The sequence below is a fragment of the Protomyctophum bolini genome (assembly GCF_963924005.1).
Source record: "Protomyctophum bolini genome assembly, chromosome: 20".
Taxonomy (NCBI): Eukaryota; Metazoa; Chordata; class Actinopteri; order Myctophiformes; family Myctophidae; genus Protomyctophum; species Protomyctophum bolini.
The window spans coordinates 26,238,708-26,261,732 of NC_137881.1; the positions used below are offsets into that span (position 1 = coordinate 26,238,708).

General features: G+C 44.3%; 2 protein-coding genes across 2 annotated transcripts in view; both read right to left on the reverse strand.

The window, feature by feature from the left end:
• The window catches only part of LOC308335722 (signal recognition particle receptor subunit beta-like), a 398,251-nt gene that overhangs the window by 179,020 nt on the left and 196,206 nt on the right, over positions 1-23,025 (reverse strand). The gene's annotated exons all lie outside the window — the stretch shown is intronic.
• fgf11a (fibroblast growth factor 11a) overlaps positions 1-23,025 on the reverse strand; it is a gene marked incomplete at both ends in the record, with an annotated part of 160,471 nt that overhangs the window by 34,029 nt on the left and 103,417 nt on the right. The window contains one exon of the mRNA XM_080792300.1: positions 2,954-3,057. Coding sequence (XP_080648426.1) covers positions 2,954-3,057 — 104 coding nt within the window. The remainder of the gene's footprint in view (positions 1-2,953; positions 3,058-23,025) is intronic.

Here is a 23,025-nt window from a genome sequence, read left to right on the forward strand (position 1 = left end):
GTCGATGACCTTCGATGAACCTGACGGTTGAACTCAGCGGCCCGGTGCATGGCTTCCATAAATCACCCATGGCTATAGCTAGCTGCTGTATACAGTATAAGGCACGGCATCACCTCGCCAAGCCGTTCCATACAGCTCTGCATTATACATGGACGCTTATATTTCCCACGGCTCCGCTAAAAGCCACTTGTCCTTGCCGGGGGGGGGGGGGGGGGGGGGGTTGACGCATAGGAGAGACCCTGGCTGTTCTCGACACATGTGGTTGCGTAACAGGATGTCTGCACTACCCCCCTCCCCTCCCCGGCCGCACGCCAGCCACCCCCAAACCCTCCTAGGGCATGTGCTGTATCTCCACCTCTATTTCTGTTACCCCCCCCCATCTCTCTCTTTCTCTCTGTGCCATCGCCCACCGTCTCTCTCTCTCTCTGCCCTCCTTACATTCACACACAGAGTGATGTGAAGCAGGTAGTATGAGGTGGCGAAGTAAAAAAAACCCTGAAAGAGTAACCCCCCTCCCCCGCCCCATCTCTGAGGGATTTTCTCTGTAACGTTTCTCTCTCACTCTCTCTCACTCTCTCTGTCTCTCTCTCTCTCTCCCCACTGTGGTTCTTTCCTTCAGTGAAAATGGGTCACCTTTCTTATGTCAGGAGATTGGCTGCATGGGAAGTACAGTATAACCTCTACGTGTGTTTGCGTGCATACGTGTGAGAGAGATACGTATGTGCCCTTTGTTTTAACTGTCTTGTAGGCATTCAAAAATGTATCCACGACACGAAGGTATATAAACCCCAGAAAGATGAGGACCAGGTTCCATTTCAGAGCTAAAAATGTGTGTGTGTGTGACTGTGTGTGTGTGACTGTGTGTGTGCGTGCGCGTGTGTGCGTGCGTGCATGTGCACACGCGTGTGCGTGCATGCATGCATGAGTGATTATTCTGGCAGCATAATACATTAGTGGCTGGACCGCATGGGCCAGACCTATAAACGCCAATGTTTCTGAATCACAGTCAGTCACAGAGTCAGAAATGACTAATGAAGTTTGGCCGGTGAAGTTGGCCTAATAAAGAATTGCAGATCAATTGGAAAGTTCTCGTTCTACTGCTCTGCCACCAAAATGTGGCACTAGAAATGCACTCTCTCGGCCAACTTGCGGCCTTGCACACAAGTCCTACGTAGAGCTCTATGCTGTCTGTCTGGGTACGACTGCTGCTCTGAGTCCCTATAGAGTCCCTATATAAGCTATACTTTGAAGTACAGTGTCCGGTAGAGTCTACTGCCCGGTACAACTGCTGGTCTGAATCCTCTGTAAATCCTCTCTATACTTTGAGTGCTGCAATTTACAATTTAGGCATTTAGCAGACGCTCTTAATCCAGAGCTATACTAACTAATGTCTAATAAAACTGCTGTTCTAAATCCTTCAGACACGTCATTGACCTTGCCGTCATTGACCAACCTTGAAGCGTACGAAAGGTGCCTTATTGACGGAGAGGACACCGACACGCACTCACGCGCACACACACACACATCAAAAACAACAAGTGTATCACATATAAGACACATGCAACCTACAGTATATCTATCTAGTATCCATGCATCTTCTTCGCATGTGAGGCCGTTAGTGGGAACCTGTTACTGACACAACGTTATGGAAGCAAAGCCTTTTCTGCTGAGGAGGCACCTGTTCCAACACACACTGTGCAGTGATGTGTGATACTGTTTATGTCGCGCACCGGCAAAGATAATGGGGTTTACTCGTGGTGCAACTCACATGGATATAACACCAATAGAGCAAAGCGGTATACAGTACGCCTACAGTACATACTATAGAAACTGGTTTCCCAAAAAACACTGCAGACAAACAAATAGTTTGTTTATAACGTATACATCTTGCACTGAATGTCATACCATGTATGTCCCATCAATGACAACAATATCAAAAATATCATGTATTGTCCCAACAATGACAAAAACATAGTTTTGTAGGTACTTGTAAAGGTAATTCTGAGTTTTTTAACAATTCAAAAAGTGCTGCTGACTCATCCTATACACACAGGGAGTCCTTTAGCGTCCAATTACATTTCTAGAATGAATGCTTTTCTATCAATTCTGCCAGTTGCTAAGGTCCCTGCCTAATTGCATTATGCAGAAGCATACAGTATTCTACAAGCTGTCTTTCATTGTTACTTTTATCCAATTTTCTGGGCTACAGAATCTTATTATTTGGGATTGATTCAATATACTGTAGCATTTGGATCGACTAAATAAAAGTGTTTCCACTCAAAGTCACCGAATTGAGGTGCCAACTTCTTATCTCGCACGCAGTCTCTGCCCTTTCCTGTCTCTCTGTCTACACTGTCCTGTCTGAATACAAATATGAAAGTGCCAAACAAGCTCTTGGGGGGATCATGACACAGGGCCTGCCCACCACTGCAGAGTTTAGGGGTTCCACTCCACTTGGGCATCTGGTCAGTAACCTTTTTGACATGAAGTTTACCATATCGACATTTAATTAGGACCGGGGACCCCCAGGGGTCCTTGAGGGAGTTCCATGGGGTCCCACATTCCACCAAATGGACCCTTATAGGACTATAACTCAGAGAGTGTATACAAATGGACACTAACAGGTCCATTTGGTTCCATTTGTACAATCTCTGAGTTCAATTAACATTGATTTCACAATATAAATTGGGGTCCCAGAGATAGAAATGCCATTAAATGGGGGTTCGTAGCTTAATGCAGGTCAAACTGTATAGGTCCTTGAAATTAAACATGTTGAGAATCACCGTAAACATCTTCTCTTATGGGGGTTCCTGGCATATCTTTTCAAATGGGGGTCTGTGTTCCGACTATTAGCCAAATGTCCAAATGTCGATTTGGGGCTACTTGACATGAAAACGTTTGAGAACCCACTGGTCTCAGCCGTTCTGCAATAACAGAACTGTTATTAGCTTACCGAAGTGTAGAGGTAGCCCTCGCTGTTCATAGCGACGTAGAGCCCCGTCTTCGTGCTCTGGATGGCCACTATCCGGAGACCCACAGGAATCAAGTTGAACTGCACTGCAAAAACAACACAGGGAACGGGACAGAGGGAGGGATGAAGAGAGGGAGAGGGGGGGTGTTGTTAAAGCAGTCATTCTCTCATTCCATAAACACAGTTCACATTGATTCCGTGTCGCATAAAAAGACACTTGCTTTCCAGCCGTCTCTCCTATATTTCATGCCTGCATCCCGATTGTGTAGTATATCTGTCAAAGACAGGGATGGAAAAAGATTTGTGTGTGTGTGTGTGTGAGAGAGAGAGAGAGAGAGAGAGAGAGAGAGAGAGAGAGAGAGAGAGAGAGAGAGAGAGAGAGAGAGAGAGAGAGCGCAATAATTAAGGGAATGGACATTTAAGTCGGAGAATGAATTTGTTTCTGCCACACCTGAGGTCAAACAAATACTGTTAGTGACAATAATGAATACCCCATTGGAGGAAGAGAGAGAGAGAGAGAGAGAGAGAGAGAGAGAGAGAGAGAGAGAGAGAGAGAGATGGGGTGTGTACTGCTACAGTTTCCCATGCAGCCTATACCTCAATTAAATGGACCCATTTCCCTGCACAGTAAACCCCACTTTGTAATGCAGTTTGCCCAATATCCTTGGATGCTCTGTCTGCATAGTTCTGAGCTCCACACCTGCACGTGTGTGTGTGTGTGTGTGTGTGTGTGTGTGTGTGTGTGTGTGTGCACACGCGTGAGTATGTGTTTGACTGGCTTGCACACATGTTGCTATACCTTTTATCTCTGAATGTGTGCATGGGCACTGTAGCCGCCAAGTCAGTTCTGCTTGCTATATCGGGTGCGGGTGAAAATAGCAGATCTGCTATTTTCAAAAGATCTTTCCGCATTTGAAATGAGTATATTTTACTTTTGGTACTTCAAGTCCATAAGTCCATTTTGATACCAATACTTGTATACCTTTTCTTTTACTTTTACATTTTGAATACAGGACTTCTGCTTGTGACGGAGTATTGATACTTTTTTAAGTAAAACATTTGAGCACTTTTTTTCCACCAACCGACCGTATATGCGTGCACCCTTCCGCGAAGTCTCTGCACGGGGGCCCTTGGCGCCTTATATAGAAAAACCCAGAGCCTCATTAGAAGTGACATGCTAAGTTGAGTGGTATTGACAAAAATGGCCCCTAGCTCGCAGCCCAATGTGCGGAAGGAAGCGCCATGCCAAGGTCCTCCTCCTCCTCCCTCTGCAACAACAGCTCACAGTCACATCAGCACGACGCGCCGGTCAGCCACCGTGACACCCCGACGCCCCCAAAGCAGTCAATCGGGTTGGGGAGAGAGAACAGAGTGTGCCCGAAATAGAATGGGAGAGAGTTCCACCTTGGGCCGACCCTGTCTAGCTGAAAATCATATAATCAGTCATCAAAAGAGAGGACGGTTGCTACTAGAAGTCCACACAAAAAACTACCATCACTGTTGTAGCGAAGTGATGGTCACTATCATTTCCCTGTCAGTTAAAACTAGCATGTCTGAGAGGTCATTTTGACTGGGTTTGTCTTTTTGATTTTGAAGTTTATTATCTTTTCCCATGAAGCTTTCAGAATGTTCCCCTTCCATGACCATCATCATTCATCACCATTCTATCATCTCAGAAATGTTTTGACATCTGAAACATTTTCTAAATATGAATTTAAGCACATGCTACTTGTGTCTCATTTTACTTCAGTCATATCGTGCTAGTGTTAAAGTACCATTTCACCCATTTTTAACCCTTTAGCCCTTAAGTCCCTCCCCAACCCGGTCTTGTCCAATAGGCACGTTAGCAGCGAGGAGACATGGCAAGCTGTCCTTCTCCCCCCATTGAGATGCATGTTAAATGACGGGGATTTCTCCACATAAATAATCCATAATTTCCAGTAGATAGAGCTACATTATTCTAAACCTAGTCGACCAGGCCTGCAGTATAGGCTTTCCACAGGATAAATGTGCATGACTATTTCAATAAACTAGAAATACGAGGAAATGACAGAGGGAGAAACAGTATCCAACAATCAACTTTAACGACCGTTAAACAGGAGTTTTCATGCAATGCACGGTCAGACTACGGTGATTAGTATTATTGCCATCACCTGGGTGGCTGAGTTGTGAAACTTTCCAGACGTTAAAGCTGTGTATGTGTATCACTGTTCAACAACACAGCCATGCAAAATAACACTGTCAGAGCTATGAGGTGACAGAAGTTTGCCCCAGCATAGCAACGGTAGCTAAACTATTATGGATTGATATTGGACAATCGCTTTTTTGGGGTGGGCGTTTAGCAAAGGGCTAATTGTTCCTCACGCATGCTCATTATATTATGGTACAATTTTTGTCTACTCGGTATATCTCAGAGCGCGGCTGTGGACAGTTCAGAAACCGGCCTATACCAGTAACATCGATGGGGAATCCAAGCTAATAGAAAAACGGCATAGGCTTTCTCTAAAGCTTGGAAAGTTATAATGACTTAGTGGTCCTAAAACTAACACAGATGCTGTTGACTGTTGCATCTGTTTGTTTTTTGTGGGGGGGTTTTTTTCTCTCTTTTTTCCGATAAATTATGCCACTAAATTTGCTTACCTCGCGGTTCTCCAGCAGTTCAAAAGCGTAATTTAATATTGATCTAAAACACCGTACAGAGCCTTCGGTTTGCCGGGTGGGTCGTAATTCAATCATAAAACGTTAGAGACCGTGATATTATTAAGCGATAGGTTGTTTGCAAATTAAGTAGAGCTAATCTAGGCCTCCTGTACACCGCAGAAGGAGACGGCACACTGTGACTGACTCATCATTTTGTGGCGTTGCGCGGGGAATGTGTGAATTCTCAGACACATTTTTAGAGTTTAGCACAGTGTAAGACAAGTGCTGACGTGGCTGTCTGTCAACATAAGGCCTCGCTCCTCAGACGTGTTTCAGATTGACTCGGGAGACGTCTGGATCCATACGGGAAAGCCAGCTTCCGATCAAGCTGTCGTCGGAGGCGTCTGAGTCTCACTAAAGTCATCAGTTCTGGATTGAAAATCATTTACGGTCAGATAGTGGGAATGGGCAAAGCGCTCCATGTTGCTATTATAGTTATGACATGCCCGGATGGATGGATGGATGGGTGGATGCTATGGATTCATGTGGTTAAATAATCCAATTCTTCCTCCGTCGGTTTTTTACCCTAGCTGTCAATGAATAGAATAGAATAGGGGCATTTAGCTGACACTTGTATCCAGGGGTTCAGAGTTGGGCAAGACAGCTTTTTCTGTCAATGGCCCAACTTCGTGGAATGAACTCCAAAACTATTTGGCTCCCTGCCATCCTTCGGTCAGTTCAAAAGGAACGCTCCGGAACATTTTTCACCGTGATTGCTCCTGCTTCAATTGATCTATTTTACTGAGGGTTGTTCTGTATGAAGTTCCTTTGTAATTTACCCTGATTCATAATGCTGTTTGATGTATTGTTTTTTTGACTGTATTTTGTGCATTGTAAACCTCGGCTACATGAAAATGAGGGCTTAATTGCCCTCAACTGCATTCCGAGTATAAATAAAGGCGATGATGATGATGATGATAAAGGTCACAAAGCAACCAACGTTCCACGGCGAAATTCAATGTACTACGAAACTGTTTCTGCGAGGGATGTTGAGGGCCAGAGTGTTAAAATCTATAGAGGATGCTTTCATCAAGACCTTACAGAAGTGAGCGGAATCGAATGGAATCTAAAAACGGTGTTTGTTTGTGTGTGCGACAGACGATACTACACGAGGGGAATATCAAGAAACGTTATGTATGTCATTTTGCTCCGCCATCTGCCGTCTGGGCGCCCCGTTGCACAAACGCAACATACACCGCTGCACCGTGGCAGAGGCTTCACGGAGAGGATATACAGGTGGAGGAAAAAGTATACCGCGGCTTACTGTCACCTTCATCACTCTCTCTCTCTCTCTGTATGTCTCTCTCTCTCTCTCTCTCTCTCTCTCTCTACCATCCCGCCCTGCTTCTGTTTGCTCGATCGATCCTTGAATCTCAAACAGCCGCTTTCGCAAATGAACAAGGTGTCACCGGCCGACCACGGGCCAGATGACAAATAGAAGCCGAGTGCATGCTGCTTTCTCCCTCTCCGTGCCGCTCAAACACACACACACACACACACACACACACACACACACACAGTCACACACACACACACACACACACACACACACACACACACACACACACACACACACACACACACACACACGCACACCACCACCACCACAGAGTATTCCTCCCATGCCTCTCTTCTCGTCCACTTGTGTTTTTTCCTTCTCCCCCATACTTGTCATTGTCCCCCATACCTCCTCTTTCCTCTGTCTCTCTCTCTCTCACTCTCTCTCTCCTCTATTTGCTGTGAAGAGAGTTTGGGGGGGTAGGTGGAGGAGGAGGAGGAGTGGGGGGTGCCACAGGAGGGGAAGACATTCATCCTCCCCCCCCCCCCCTCCCTCCCTCCCTCCCTCCCTCCCCTCCCTCCTGCCCCTGTGGCGAAAAGGAGGCCGTGTTGTTTGTCCTCCTTTCTCACTTAATCAAAGCCTCCTTTGCTTCTTATCACACAGATTACACAACTCCACCAGCTTGGATAGTAAGAGTGACCCATTTCCTTTGTCTTCTCTCTCTCTCTCTCCGTGTCTGTCTGTCTGTCTGTCTGTCTGTCTGTCTCTCTGTCTCACATACACACACGTTCTTTCTCTGTGCCTATAAAACCCTCCATTGCAGGCCTTCCTCCTGTCTGTCTGTCTGTCTGTCTGTCTGTCTGTCTGTCTGTCTGTCTCTCTTCCTCCAGCAGACACTTGATGAGCCACAGAGGAGACCACTGGGTCAATGAAAAGTATTTCAAGAGTGAGAGAGAGATAGAGGGGGCTGGAAGACAAGAGAGAGAGAGAGAGAGAGAGAGAGCGAGAGAGAGAGAGAGAGATGAAGGGAGACAAGCGCAATACAAAATCAATGCCATGAGTCAATTTGCGCCTCGGGATCTTTGAAACAAATAAATAAATAGAGAGAGGAACGTGTGATGAAGTTGGAGAGAGATGCAGAGAGCTGGAGGGTGGGGAGAGAAGGATATAGCAGGGCACAGCGCTAAGCTGAAGAGAGGGCGTCTACACACAGACAAATCCACAATGGTTATTTAACTCGGACTGTATACAGTAAAGGCCCATTTTTACATTATCTCGGAGTTAACCCGTTAAAACCGGGAAAGCATCTTTAACCGTCGTTTTATATTTTAGCTATATAGCACATATACGTTTTTCCGAAAACTCTTAGGATTTGTGGTTTTAGTGCTTCTGGAAAATAGCAGATGTACAAGCTCACAGCGCGTCACTTTGTGCCACCCTGCGAGCTTGTACATCTGCTATTTCTGAACATTTTTGAAAAATCTTGAAAGCGTTTTGAAGGGGCGCTAGCCCCTCCTATGTCCAGCTTTGAGGGTTTGTGTAAACACAAACATTGTCCAACTCCTATAACACAAACATTGAATGCCATCGATAATGAATGGCCATAACATTGCGTATACAAACACAAACATTGAAGACGAAGGTGAGGACGCACATTCTAATTGGCCCGGAATGAGACGATGGGAGATAATGTGTCATTGTTTGAGTCATCCCATAACGATTGTGCCATGGGGGTTATATACCGTTGTATGAGTACTTTATAGGAGAGATTGACCGGAATGCGATGATGCATGACGATGTATGATGATAAGACTTCACGCGGGTGTGGTTTTATTTTTATTTTTTTACCACAAATCTTCTCTTCTGGGGGTCTCTATCAAGGCCAAATATATAATTTTACTGTGTGCCTGCAGCTCGCCAATTCTGTGCAACCTTGTGTCCGGGAGGTAGCGGGTATAGTACACTATTTACACTATCACACTATCACAATGGACAATAGGCAGAGTCACAACGAGGGGGGTCCTCGGGTGGGGGGCCCAGGAACATCCAGACCCCCACAGGAACGCCCCCGCAGGTCCTTCACATGAAAAAGTTTGAGAACTACTGATTTAGTGTACACTCAGCCACATAAGGTCTTAATGGGTTAACCCATTTTGGGGCGAAAACCCCTTTTGGTGTTAGCATTGTGTTGTGCTCTAGCTATTTAAAAATAGCAGATCTACAAGCTCATAGCGCGCCACCGAGTGTCGCGCTACGAGCTTGTAGGTCTGCTATTTTTTTGAAAAATCAAAGAACGACTGACATTTTTTTTAATCTGATCTCAGGTCAGAATGGGTTAATCAGACCAGTGTGTGTCCAGTGGAAACCTCGTATATGAATCTGATCTCAGGTCAGAATGGGTTAAATGACTGTGTAGCAGACCCTGGGCAGTGTGCTGCTGCAGTGCGGGTGCTTTGGCACAGTAACCGTGGGAACAATGGGGAGGATTATCTGTAGCGTAGTTCCAAAGCTGAACTTCTGGACGGGGGCCGCTGCTCGGGTCGTGCCTCCTGGGATTTGTAGTTTTCTAAGAGTATCTAAAAGGTGCAGCGATCGTTGGATCTCTCACTCTCCTAGAGAGAAGGACATTTTGCTTGTGTTTTCTTGTGAATCATCAGTCGTTTGTCCTAGTGTAGCCGAGCGTATAGCTTTGCGTCGGCACTAGTTCCTGGAGAACTGTTTGCTTGTTTTTCATTTTCTCCAGTTCCACCGCCCCCCCCATAGTACTGTAAAGTGGTGGTAAAAGTACTCACTTCTTTTTTTTACGGCAATCTGCAATGCAAAAATACTCTGTTATAAGTGTTTTTGATCCTCCGTCCTCCTGCTTCTTTGCCAAATCAATTATTAGAAATAATTGAAAAAAAAGTGATAAATAAAACATTATGTCCAATATCTAAATACTGAATCGAGCAACTTAAAAAACTGTTATTTTTTAAGTAATGTCCCTTTAACCCATTTTGGGCGGAAACCCCTTTTTGGTGTTAGCATTATGTTATGCTTTAGCTATTGAAAAATAGCTGATCTACAAGCTCATAGCGCGCCACCGAGTGGCGAGCTACGAGCTTGTAGGTCTGCTATTTTTGAAAAATCTAAGAACGACTGACATAAGAAGCATAGCTTTCTCAGAAAACTGTCAGGATGTAGAAGTACAGTCCTTGAGTAAATGTCATTTTTTTACACCACTGGTCCCTGTTGCTGCCGACCTCCACTGACCCAGCAGCGTAGTGTCACTGGGAGTGTACGGAGGTCTTCACACCATCTTGTCCAGACAGGGCTGGACCGGGTCAAACATTCAGCTCCTTCAGACATGATTCTGGCCCAGTAGACCTGCCCACCAGATAGCCGCCACGGTCCAGGGGGCAGCACACAAACAAACAAGCCCTAATAACAACCAGCACCACGAACATCCCTCCATGTTCTGATAGTTATACCGTAATGATCATTTTTAAGGGTCATTTTTTCCCCAGTGGTGGAAAGTATCTAAGTACTGTACTACCCATTAAGCCTGAGATCAGATTCCGATTTTTCTAAAATAGCAGACCTACAAGCTCGTAGCGCGAGTGACAAAGCAGTATATTGCAGTATTGATACTTTTTCTTAAAGGGGCATTCCACTCATTTTCAACATTTTACTATGTCATTAATATACCTTAGAGCTGTTAGAGCTGTATGATAATAAAAACGTCCCCCTATGTGTTTCCTAGAACTGGAGGTCTGAAAAAAATCATTAACATTGTGAATCACATCTTGATGATGTCATCAAGATGTGATTCACCATGCTAATGATTTTTTTTTGTTAATGATTTTTCTGGGAAACATAGAATAGGGGGACTATTATTTCCACACAACACCTCTAAGGTATATTAATGACATGTTGAAAATGAGTGGTATTCCCCTTTAAGTAAGAAATGTGAGTATACTTTCTCCACCACTGCTTTTTCCCTGTGCCCTGCAGTGTGTCGTGTGTCCATAATCACCTCCCTGCTGAACAGGTGCTTTCATCAAGCAGCAGGTGTCACTATACCGCATCAACAAGGATGCCGTTTTCTAAAGAGTATCTAAAAAAGGTAGCGATCGTTGGATCTCTAGCTCACTCTCCTAGAGAAGGACATTTTGCTTGTGTTTTCTTGTGTCGTTCAGTCGTTTGTCCTAGTGTAGCCGAGCGTATAGCTTTGTGTCTGCACTATGTCTTGGTTCCCAGACATGTAACTAAGCTTCACTTCCCACGGGTAGTTGTGACCAGACGCAGCAGGTTTTTGAGCGGTGGGCACACCGTCTCCATCATGTATCAGGATGTAGAAGAACTGTCTGTCTGTCTGTCTGTAGGAGTTCAATAGAGTAAATTGCAGTATATACCGCTCACTCCACACAGGTGTGATTTTTCCCCCCATATTCACATAAAAGTAGAGGATCAGCTGCAACTAAATGTCTCTGCCAGAACATGCGAGTTGTGACACAAGGATTTTCACAATTTCTCAGCTGAAAATAACATCTTTGGAAAACAAAGGTGTTATTACAAGTAGTTTTCAAACTATATAGCATCATTTTAAGCTTGGTATTCTTTTCATTCAGCCATGACATGACAGAAAAGGTGAGAGCTGATTGTCTCTATCGTTTTTACATTTATAGACGAGCACTCTAAATTACCCATTTTTTAGATAAAATATGTAGGCCTGCTGTAGTTTCTATAATATAATGAATAATTTGGTCCCCACTCCTTGGGGTATTTTTGCTCTTAATTATTAAGAGCAGTGAGTGCTACGCGTGCAACGCTCAGGGAGCAGTTAGGGGTTACAGAAGGTGGCCTGCCTGGGGGACCCATGTGTCTTTTGGTTTGGTTTCAAGGGGTTAAAGGGCCAAAGAAATATATATATATATTTTTAAATTATGTTTAGGACACAAGAAACACTTCCCAGAGGTTTTTATGCGTGCAATATTTGTTTTTAGATATTTCAAATATCTGATGACTCAGGCATTGGTCTCACTTCCTTCCTAGACTACATGTTGGCCCAATCCCAATTGCCTCCCTCAAGCCCTGAGCCCTGAACCCTCATTGACTGTAGTGACGTCAGCTGTAAACTGCTTGAGGGTGAGAGGCTGCAAGGGCTCCACATTGTTGTGAATGGAATGGGACAGCACTTTGAAGATGAGTCCGCTATGAGTGCCTATACATGCTTGGCCTATTTATACAGCTATCATGTCTATTTTAGTATTTAAGCTGATCGTTTTATTATTAGTTTCATAAATACACTTTCCTGTGTGATAGTGGTTGTAATATTCAAATATTCATTATAAAATGCATTATCATATTCTTTTACTTTGCTCATTAGTCATTTCTCATCATGTTTCGCTTAATATTATTGTTATTAAATATAGAGCCTATCCTTCCATTCTGTCTCCCTTTGAGAACAGTGAGAAAGCACTATTGTGTTTGTTGACATTCTAACCGCGATACATAACTAATTTGCATAATTAAATGTTTGGTAACGCTATATGAAGCAATTTAGTAACACAGACCAGGCTTTCCTCCGAGGTGGTTAAGCCTGGTGACGCCAGGTTGTACCTCTCCCTCACCCACTGCCGTTTCCTCCCCATGAACAATCTCTCTCTCCCACTCGTATCGAGAACGCTTCGACCGACGGACTTCAAATTCGCCACACGCTCGTCAACCGATGACCCCAAGGGAGTGCAGTCAGTGCCTGGCCGGCGTCGAGTCGGTCAGATATAGGCGGTTGTCATTCAAGAACCGCCAATAAGAAAGGTGCTCTGGCTGTGGCCCCAAAATGAGCCAACGATTCCAAGCAATCGATTAACATGACGACCACAGCTCGATTTGGCAAACTCCCCGCACGCCTGCCATTTGATTAGTTAGTCGGTCTACTTTGCACAGTCAGTTTGCACTCTTCAGACATTCTCCACACAGTCTCCCCGCATGCAGACGTTTACCACTCACTGCACAAGGACTTTACAGAACCGCCCCAATCCCTCCGATATGCCCACATATGGGCATGCCCATCTATGGCCATTATACTGGTATAGCATCAGGGATAAAAGGACACAACAGGCTGACAGACAGATATAGAGAAGTCCGCAGACACATAGCGGTTACAACAGCTACCCTGACAACGGCTATAGCAGGTATTGCATAACAGGGTACGGGCCATGCATTCCGTATTTGCATCGTAAATAAATCATATATTATATTACACTATATACCATGTCTTATATCTAGTTACTCCCCTTCCCAATTCCCATGCTCCCTGTAGACATTCAGCCGTTGACATTAAACAAATATAATCCTAAGCGTGCTTCCATCTTTGTCCTGTTGTACTCTTATATAGACTACCTGATTTATTCTCCGTCGGTGCCATGCATGAAAATGTGCCAGTTTACGAGCTCGCATGACGCGCCGTGAGCTTATAAAATCGGTTATTTGGGGTGCTCGCAAAACACACGCTGCATGGTGGATCAAAGAATAAATCAGGATTTTAATCTGGCTTGGCTGAGATGCATCTCTAGCTGTATCCCAAGTGTCTTATTGTTCAAACTCACTTCCTTTTTCTTTCTTCCTTTCGGCGCGGGGGAGCCAGGAGGCGCCTGTCTGTCGCCACCTTTTGTAGTTCACAGACGACTAGAGCGATTTGTTTTGGGTATTATTTCACTGCACGGAGTTACAGGAAAATATAACACACAATGAGTTATAGAGACAGAGTGGGGTTGGGTGGGGGCGCCGCCGGGAGCTGAGGAATAGAGAGACACTGAAAGGGATATAAACGTTGGTGAAAGTCCTTCTCTTAACACACCTCGATCTCTTTCTTTCTCACTCCCTCCCTCTGTTCATCTCTACCCCGCCTGCATTCCTCTCTTGCAAGTGTGCGTTCACCAGTGGTGGCAAAAGTACCCACATTTAAGTTAAATTAACTCTTTTGTAGGCCCGACGTCGAAATTTAAAATAATTCTGCTAAATTCCTCCAGTTTTCTGAAATAAATATTTTCACGTTTTTTCAAAAAATAGCAGACCTACAAGCTCGTAGATCTGCTATTTTTCAATACCTAAATTACAACACAATGTTTAAAACACCAAAAGGGGTTCCCGCCCCAAAATGGGTTTTAAGTAAAACTATCAATAATGCAATATAGACATACTCTGTTACAAAGTGAAAGTCCGGAATTCAAAGTGTATACTTCAGTACAAAAGTAAAAAGTATACTCATTATGCAGAATGCCCATTTCACGTGTTTTCAAAATGTCGTCTCTGTGTGTTTTCTCTCTCCCAGTTGTAGAAAACAAAGGCACTCGATCTCTCAGTGCCTTTCTTTTATCTTTCTCAGCTCTTTTGTTTTTGCGCCTTTGAACCTCTCCGATCAATTCCAGCACCTTGCTGCGTGGCCATCTATCTTCTATCAGCCAGTGAAGCGCTCAGCGCGGCCCTGCAGTGTTGTGGCTGTTGTTTTTAGGTTTTAACGAATGGATCTACAAACACAGAAATGTGTGAATCAATATATGAATTACAAATACGCACACTAATTCATTTGTGGCTATGCATATGCAAGCGACACACGCACTGACAATTGTAAACAATCCCACCTATACCAAAATTCTAACTCATTCTACTCTCCTCTCCTGTGATTTATTACATGGGCTAACAACAGGAGCCAAGACTGAGGGGGGAATTAACAGTCGAATCGGACGAACGCAGAGAAGAGAAGAGGGGAGTGGAGGGGAGGGATGGGGAGAGGAGAGGAGAGGAGTGAAGAGGAGTCAGCCAACACCTCTGACCTCCCACCAGAGGGGGGAGACACAGTGATTGAGTGTCCATCAGCTGCGTGCCAGCTGCTCCTCTAGCCAATCACAAACTCCTCCACCTCGTGCCTGATTCACACCTTTCCTTGAACTGCTGACTCCTCTTCTCTCACTAATCACTATAGGTCATTTCTTGTATCCTCGCCCGATGTATATGCTTAACGGTATAGCAGTCAATCTATATAAAAGCTCACAACGTGTCGCAGGTTGCAGATCTGATATTTTCCGTGCGAGACACACCTGGCAGACAATGCAGTGTAAATCAGGCAAAGTGACTAATAATATCACCAGATGCACTATAGATCTATATCCCTAAGGTGCCACAATAAGGAGCTATACACAATTTGTAACAATTCTGCGTTAATTAAATCGGTGTCTTCCGGCCATTTACTTAGTAAATGGCCGGATGTATTCAAATAAAAAAAAATTCAAGTATTTCTATATTGCATTATTGGTACATTTACTTAAGTAAAACATGTGAGTACTTTTCCCAGTTCCCACCACTGTGTGTGTGTGTGTGTGTGTGTGTGTGTGTGTGTGTGTGTGTGTGTGTGTGTGTGTGTGTGTATAAAAATCGAAGAACGACTGACATAGAAACAGCTTTTTCAGAAAACTGTCAGGATGTAGAAGACATTTTTAGAATCTGATCTCAGGTCAAAATAGTATATATATATATATATATATATATATATATATATGTATAAAACTCCTCTCCTCCTGACCTCAGGAGGTCACTGTTGTCACCCGTGATGAGTGAGGTCAGCGGCCTCTGAGACCAGAGGTGCCTGGAGGAGGTGGCGTGCGCGTGGCTAACGCGTGTGTGCGTGTGTGTGTGTGTGTGTGTCTGTGTGAAGGCGGGTTGGGTCAGGCTATGGGGGGGGGGCATGCAGGGGGGGGGGGGGGGGGGATCGATAAGACAGGACGGCTTTAGTAAAATGAGCAATTAACTGGCAGAGGCGCCCGGCAGCCGTGTGTAATATGGCTGGCCAGGGGCCAAGGCTCAGCGGCCCCCAGCCAGAAGCCTGGCCTCTCTACTTAATTGTCCCACGGACGGGGAGGGGGAGAGGAAACAAGCTGAGTGGGATGGAGAAGAAGAAGGAGAGAGAGAGAGAGAGAGAGAGAGAGAGAGAGAGAGAGAGAGAGAGAGAGAGAGCCTTGTGAGGCCTGTGTCCTTTAAACAACTTGAGCGGTCATCTGTTCTTTGCAAAAAGTTTCCGTGTTCGCGAGCCGGAAGGAGGAGCTATACACGCACAGGGCTGCAAGTGTTTTTGCATTGTTTGCACATTTTCGCCCCTATAATAACAGCCCCCCCCCCCCCCCCCCCAAACAATGAAAAACCCAATTATTTTATCAAAATGAAATTGATTATAGTTCGAATAGGTGTGTGTGCTTGAGAGAGAGAGAGAGAGAGAGAGAGCGCGCTGTGCAGCCTATAGTTAGTGGTTCTCAAAGAGGGGTCTGAGGATTCCTCGGGTACTTCAAAGGGTTCCAGGGGGTCCCCGGAGCAACGTTTGTAAATCCTACAATGAGTTCGACCACGTTAACCCCACTTTATATTGAATAACACACGCACACACACACGCACGCACACACACACACACACACACACACACACACACACACACACACACACACACACACACACACACACACACACACACACACACACACACACACACACACACACACACACACACACACACACACACACACACACACACACACACACACACACACACACACACACACACACACACACACACACGCACACACACACACACGCACGCACACACACACAATATGCACACACAGCCATTTCTCCCCCTTTCAATATTCCATGGCGGCAGATAGATGATGATGATGCAGGAGATTGATGCTCAATTACCATAATGTCACTCAGTCAACTAACCACATGCACCCCGTGTGAATAAATAATACATCTTGAATGAAAAGTGCAGCATTTATGAGTTGGAAATTACCTCTCTGTCTGTCTGTCTGTCTGTCTGTCTGTGCAGCATTTATGAGTTGGAATACCTCTCTCTCTCTCTCTCTCTCTGTCTGCCTCTGTCTGTCTCTGTCTCTCTCTCAGTCTGTCTCTCTCAAAGACGGACTGTACTGATACTTGTTTTACTCTATTTCACTGTTATCCATCTATTCATTCCTCACAGACACTGTGCTGCACTGATGTTGATACTGTATTGAAATTGTGATTGTATTGATAATGACGTTTTCCTCGCCGAGACTGATACAGTATGTCGACACTGGCCTGAACACTGTTTTGTATATTATTTATTGATACTATTTTGATATTGCTCCTTCACCTATTTGCATCTGTCTATCATCATGTCTCTATAGTTATATTGTCGCTATACTGTATGCATATTTTGTGGATATTGTAACTGTATGCTGTGCTGTCTCTGGCAACTGTCTGTCTCTCCACTCTCACTCTCTTTCACTCTGTTAATTGTCTGTCAGTCAGTCTAAATATCTCACTCTCTTTCACTCTGTTTATTGTGTACATACAGTATGTCTCTCCTCTCTCCAGCACTCTCTCCCTCTCTGCTTCTCTTCCTCTCTGCCTCTCTCTCTCTCTCTCTCTCCCCCCATGCCATCTTCATTGTGTATATACAGTATATATATCTCTCCTTCTCCCTCTCTCCCCAGAGACAGCGCAGGGCCCTTTTTTTGGGTGTGTTTTACAAGGGGAGGCCTGCCCTGCATGGGGCCATAGCATTAAGTCAGATCCCAGGAGGTCTGATGGAGTTATAGTTGTTATAAAATGAACCGTAATTCAAACGCGAGCAAAAACAGCGCGGGGGTGACCTCCAGAGACTGACGTTTATAATACCCCCCGACGTGTCCGCAGAACACACACACACACACACACACACACACACACACACACCTCTGCTGTATAGGCGTCTATGTGCCTCAGCACGGTGCATGTCAGGTTTATATACACCTGCTGGTTGTCCATGAGCCTCAGCAGTGTATGTAAAGTTTATACAGTATACTGTACACCTGCTGGTTGTCTATGTGTCTCAGCAGTGTATGTAAAGTTTATATACACCTGCTGGTTGTCTATGTGACAGAATATGTAGTTAATCTTTTGAAGTGCCCCTGTGGGCATTGCTATGCTGGTAAAACAAAAAGAGAATTATTGAGCATAAGAGCAATATCAGAAATAATGATGAGAAGTCTCCAGTGGCCTGCAGGCATTTCAATTCTGTAAAACATGACATTTGTACTATATCCAAGGTTTAGTTTAGAGATTGTCATTCCACACGAGACCGCAGTTCTGCTTCAAAAAGAGGCTCATTGGATCCACTTCTTAAATACTGTGTTTCCTAAACGAATGAATGAAGAGCTTTTATTGAATTGCTACAACTCACAGCAACATGTCACGATGTGATCATGATGTGATCACGTTGTGAGCTTGTAGATCGGCTATTTTTCCACTACTTCTGAATTTATTTTTCGCAATGGTTTTACATTTATGGAATTTCTGTTGATTTCTTTTTAATTTCTGAAAATTAAGTTAATACAGTATGTCTTTGGTCAAACCATTCGGAAATAAATTGGCACATTGACCCAAGGCTCCGTGACCCAACATTGGGCCCCGACCCACTGTTTGGGAACCAGTGCTCTGTGGGGGGTCCGCGCCGCTGGCTGATATAAGTCAAAAGTGTCAATTTGGGGGTACTTGATCTGAATTCAGTATTTAAGTTCCGACGTCATTTTGTAGTGCTACGTTACGTCCGGGTCCAAGTGGCACCGCATCTCATTGTAAATTGAATATCTAAACGCGTGAATCTTTTTACAATGACGTTATTTTTCAGAAAGGAAGCCATTGAGGGTTAAAATGGGTCTTAATGCTTCCAACTCGAGTAGAATTATTAATGTTTTGTACAAGTGTCCATGACAACAAAAATATATGATGTGGAGACAATAAAGACTATTATTATCATTATTATTGAAGATGGCAACATATAAACTTGACATACACCGTGCTGAGGCGCATTCAATCATTTGCTCGGTAAAATATTTCGGGGGCATATTTAGAATGTGTGCAGGCTTGAGTATGTTGAATCTAGTTTGCATTAATGAGTTAACAATAAAATAAAATGGCGATAGTATTCCATGTGGGAAAGCAGCGCAACTTTGTTGTTGAGGAAAGCGGTAAAATGAGACTTTCATGGTTGTTTTCGCCTCAGATTTAGTCCGACGGAGCGTCACATACAGTATAACTCTATGGGGACACAAAAGTAGGACCCGGAATAGTATCTCAGGAGGGGGCGCTCACGTCACAGCTAAAATACTGAATACGTTTGAAAACCACTGCTCTGGAGGTGTACAGGTCTTGCGTCAGGTAAGCGACTGCCTTTGCGTGAGTCATACCATTATCTAAGTCATCCTGCCTCGTCAGCGTTTATTCATGACTTCTATTCCAAACACTTGCCATGTATACCGTTGTGTACCTGAGTCATCGTTAAATAAGACCTTTTTATCTGCAGCCACCACTTGTTTTCTGTTCAGCAACATTCTACAAGATGCTATAGATACGACACTGACGCACACCTGTCAGCACTATTGGTGATTGCGTACTGTTTTCTGGTGTCGACTATGCTAAGGACAGCCTTTTCCTATAAACCTTGTTTTTCTGTTGTAGTTTTTTTTTTCGTGCTGAGGACCCATGAATGCCACTGCCACTGTAAAAGAAAGTGGGTGAAATTAAAATTCGCATGAGAAGCCCTTTTCAGGAAAGGGACGAAGAATAGAGATAAAGGAAAAAGGTATTGGTGGTCAGATATTCAAATATTCCTAATGAGCAGAGATAAATATGTTGTGTACACACAAGCAGGTCAGATATTCCAATATAGCCAGACAAAATAGCAGCATACCGATAATGAATACTGAATGAATCATGCGGTCGTCTCATTACTTCCTACAGAATGCAGTTTGCCTGCTGGTCGTGTGAACTCTTCCCAGGGAATGACGCTCTGCATGTCTGCTCTGTGAGGTGTATATAATATGGTTGCTGTCAGGCAAAAAAGGTCCTTTATGTGTAAAACCAAAGAGTGCACTCTACTGTACTTTGATGTGCAGTGACATGCAAAAGCAGCGGAAATCTACAAGCTTACAACACGTCGCGATAACGATCTTCTACAACAATTAGCTACATTAGACCAGCTGTTGGAGGAACACAGCTTACTTTTTCCATTTCCTAAAAAGTTACCATTTTGGACGGTTTCCACCAGACAATATAACACGTCCCAACTTAGGGGTTTATTCCATCTAGAGCCCCGACCGATAAACATCGTTTGGGAAGAACATGAATATTAAAAACTAAACAACCTTGTTTATCACTCCCGACGTACAACATATCAAGGAGATTGAGAGGAGAGGAGGATACAGTAGGTTGTACCCAGTTATGTACTCACATCGGGAGTGATAAACAAGGTTGTTAGTTTAAGTTTAATATTCATGTTCTTCCCAAACGAAGTACAATGAAACTGATCCAAAAATCGTATGTGGGTTTTCACCAGGGGAGCCACGTGGAAAGGAGTGGAAATAGGCATAATAAAATATAGACGTTTGTGCCAGTTGCCTAGTTTAACGTAATGTTCAGCATATCGTTATTGTCAAAAAAATCTTTTGTTATTGTTTCAAAGCATCACATCAGGATGTGTTGTCAGCTTTCAAATCAGTTACGCATTTTGTTGCTCAGTTCAAGTCATGTTCAATTTATATAAATATAAAGGGCCACTTCACCCATCAACCTATCCTTCTTTGCTCACTTAATAGTCCTCATTACGCTCTTCATTGGCATCATGTCCGTGGACAGTTCAGAAATGTGCCATCATCGGTATAGGCAACGTTTGGTCATTTCAAACCAGTTGCGACTAGTCAATGCTAACTTTCCAGGAAGGCAAAGAATGCCGTTTCTATAGATGAAAGAAGCATGGATTCGCCATGATGATGTAATTGGTAGACGGGTTCTAAAGTGTCCACAGCTCTCCTCTGAGGTGGTCTTTACACGAGAACGGTGTTCATAGAAAAACGGCTAAATAAAGTATAGTTTGCTTGTGTCCATTTAGACGAGAATGGTGTTTTCAGGTGGTGAAAACGCAAAAAAAGTGAAACCACGTGCACCTTCCAGAGTGGAAACCTTTGAGAACGCAGTTTTATCCCTTCTCCGTGTAAACAGGCAAAACGGTGAATCAAAACGTATGACATCATGGCTCACGTTGGCTCATAGCGCATATGTTTATTACATTAATGCAGAGCCATAATGGAGTTCCTGAACAAGCCTCCCTCCTCGCCTACAAAGTGCTGCTCATCAGCGGTGGAAACCATGATGTAAATAAAATGCCTTGTGATAGGAGGCAGCCGCGTTTATGTAGCTTAATGTATTATAAAATATATAACCATCCCAACAACAATGCCCATTCATGTAGGGTTCCTTGGCATGGGAAAGTGTGGGAACCCCTGTTGTATACTTGTACAGCATAGAATAGAAAATAAATACTATACTGTATAGACCTCATGGTCATGCGGTCACCCACACAAATGGAACGTTTGGCTTTGGCTGCAGACAAGAAACAATAAATGCACAATCTTCTCTCTTCAAGGCAAGGCAACAGAAGCAGAGCAAGCGCTGCGAGCGGTGCATAATTCCGCTGTGTGTATCTCCTTATATATATTTATTTTTATTTTTTTACGTTGGCCAGCAGAACTGGAGGTCAGAACGAACACATTCTTTCCCTCTGGGTTACAAATCCCAAATTCTGCCAAGTGTGATGTTTGTTTTCCAGAGCGGTGTTTTGACAGAAGAAAACGCTGCTTCATCACATCGTGGGATAACCCATAATACACTATTGATCTGGATGGCGTCCGGGGCGCCCCTGGGGGATTGTGGGAAATGATGTTTCTGGTCAGTAATCACCATGATGATACCCCCCCCCCAATCCCCAGATGATTTAGGTCACTTTGTATCTGTGTGTGTGTGTGTGTGTGTGTGTGTGTGTGTGTGTGTGTGTGTGTGTGTGTGTGTGTGTGTGTGTGTGTGTGTGTGTGTGTGTGTGTGTGTGTGTGTGTGTGTGTGTGTGCGCGCGCACGCCTATAAGAGCAAATAACAAACATGGAGCTATAGCCTTGATATTTACTCAATGTAACAGTCAAACAGTGTGCGTGTGTGTGTGTGTGTGTGTGTGTGTGTGTGTGTGCGCACACTTTCACAGCGTCACTCTGTGCCGTGCTGGAAGCTTGGACATCTGCAATTGTTTTAAAATCTTGTACATATTGGATGTTTTTTTATAATTTAGATATTTCTTTCTTTCTTAGATATATATTTCTTAGATATATCTTCTCTTCTGAGGGGTCTGCAGCCAAATCATGTTGGGGGGGTCCTTGACATAAAAAAGTTTGAGAGCCACTGAACTACAGGTGTAACGAAGACTCTCGCTTCCAGTCATGTTGTTGGATCTGAGTAGTTGCTCATTGGATACTTAGTCCCCATATATGGGGATATCCGACTATAGGACGTTGGGCTATACGACATAAGACTAGTATGACAATCCCTATATTTGGCCCGAGCCGACCTATAGCGCTGATATCAGATAGATGTGGTAGAACTAATATATGGATAGTTCTAACTGGCTTAGTCATCGTGACAAGCATAGTCGGAGAATATATAACAAGGGTCGGCTTCAGGGAGAAGGCAGACGTCGAAGCATCCTGGTTTAAAGTTCTAACCGGACACACAGCTGCGGCGGGTCCTAACCCTAATCAGCAATACAGCCTTGAGCCATTTTATAACAGGGGGTTTAAGTCGTTAATGTCTCGGTGCCTGGCCCAGATTTTAGAGCATTATGGGGACATTTTGGGACTTTTCTTTTTTCCTTTCTACATTGTGCCCTACAATGACACGCCCAAAACAGGGACACCATGCAGTTTGAAAGTGGGTTAAAGACTCGGAGGCACACACAACAATACGCCAGGGCCAAGTGAGGTGACACACACACACACACACACACACACACACACACGCGCGCGCGCACGCACGCGCACACGCACAGAGACAGATCCAGGTGCAGGATCGAGATAGCGCTGAGAGAGATGGCTGCCTCCGGCGTGGCTATGTGAATCATTCAACACAGAGGTATTCCAACCCCAAACAGCCCGCTGAGATGAACAAAGTCCTCATTACACAGAGCGCCACTTCTCACCAGTGT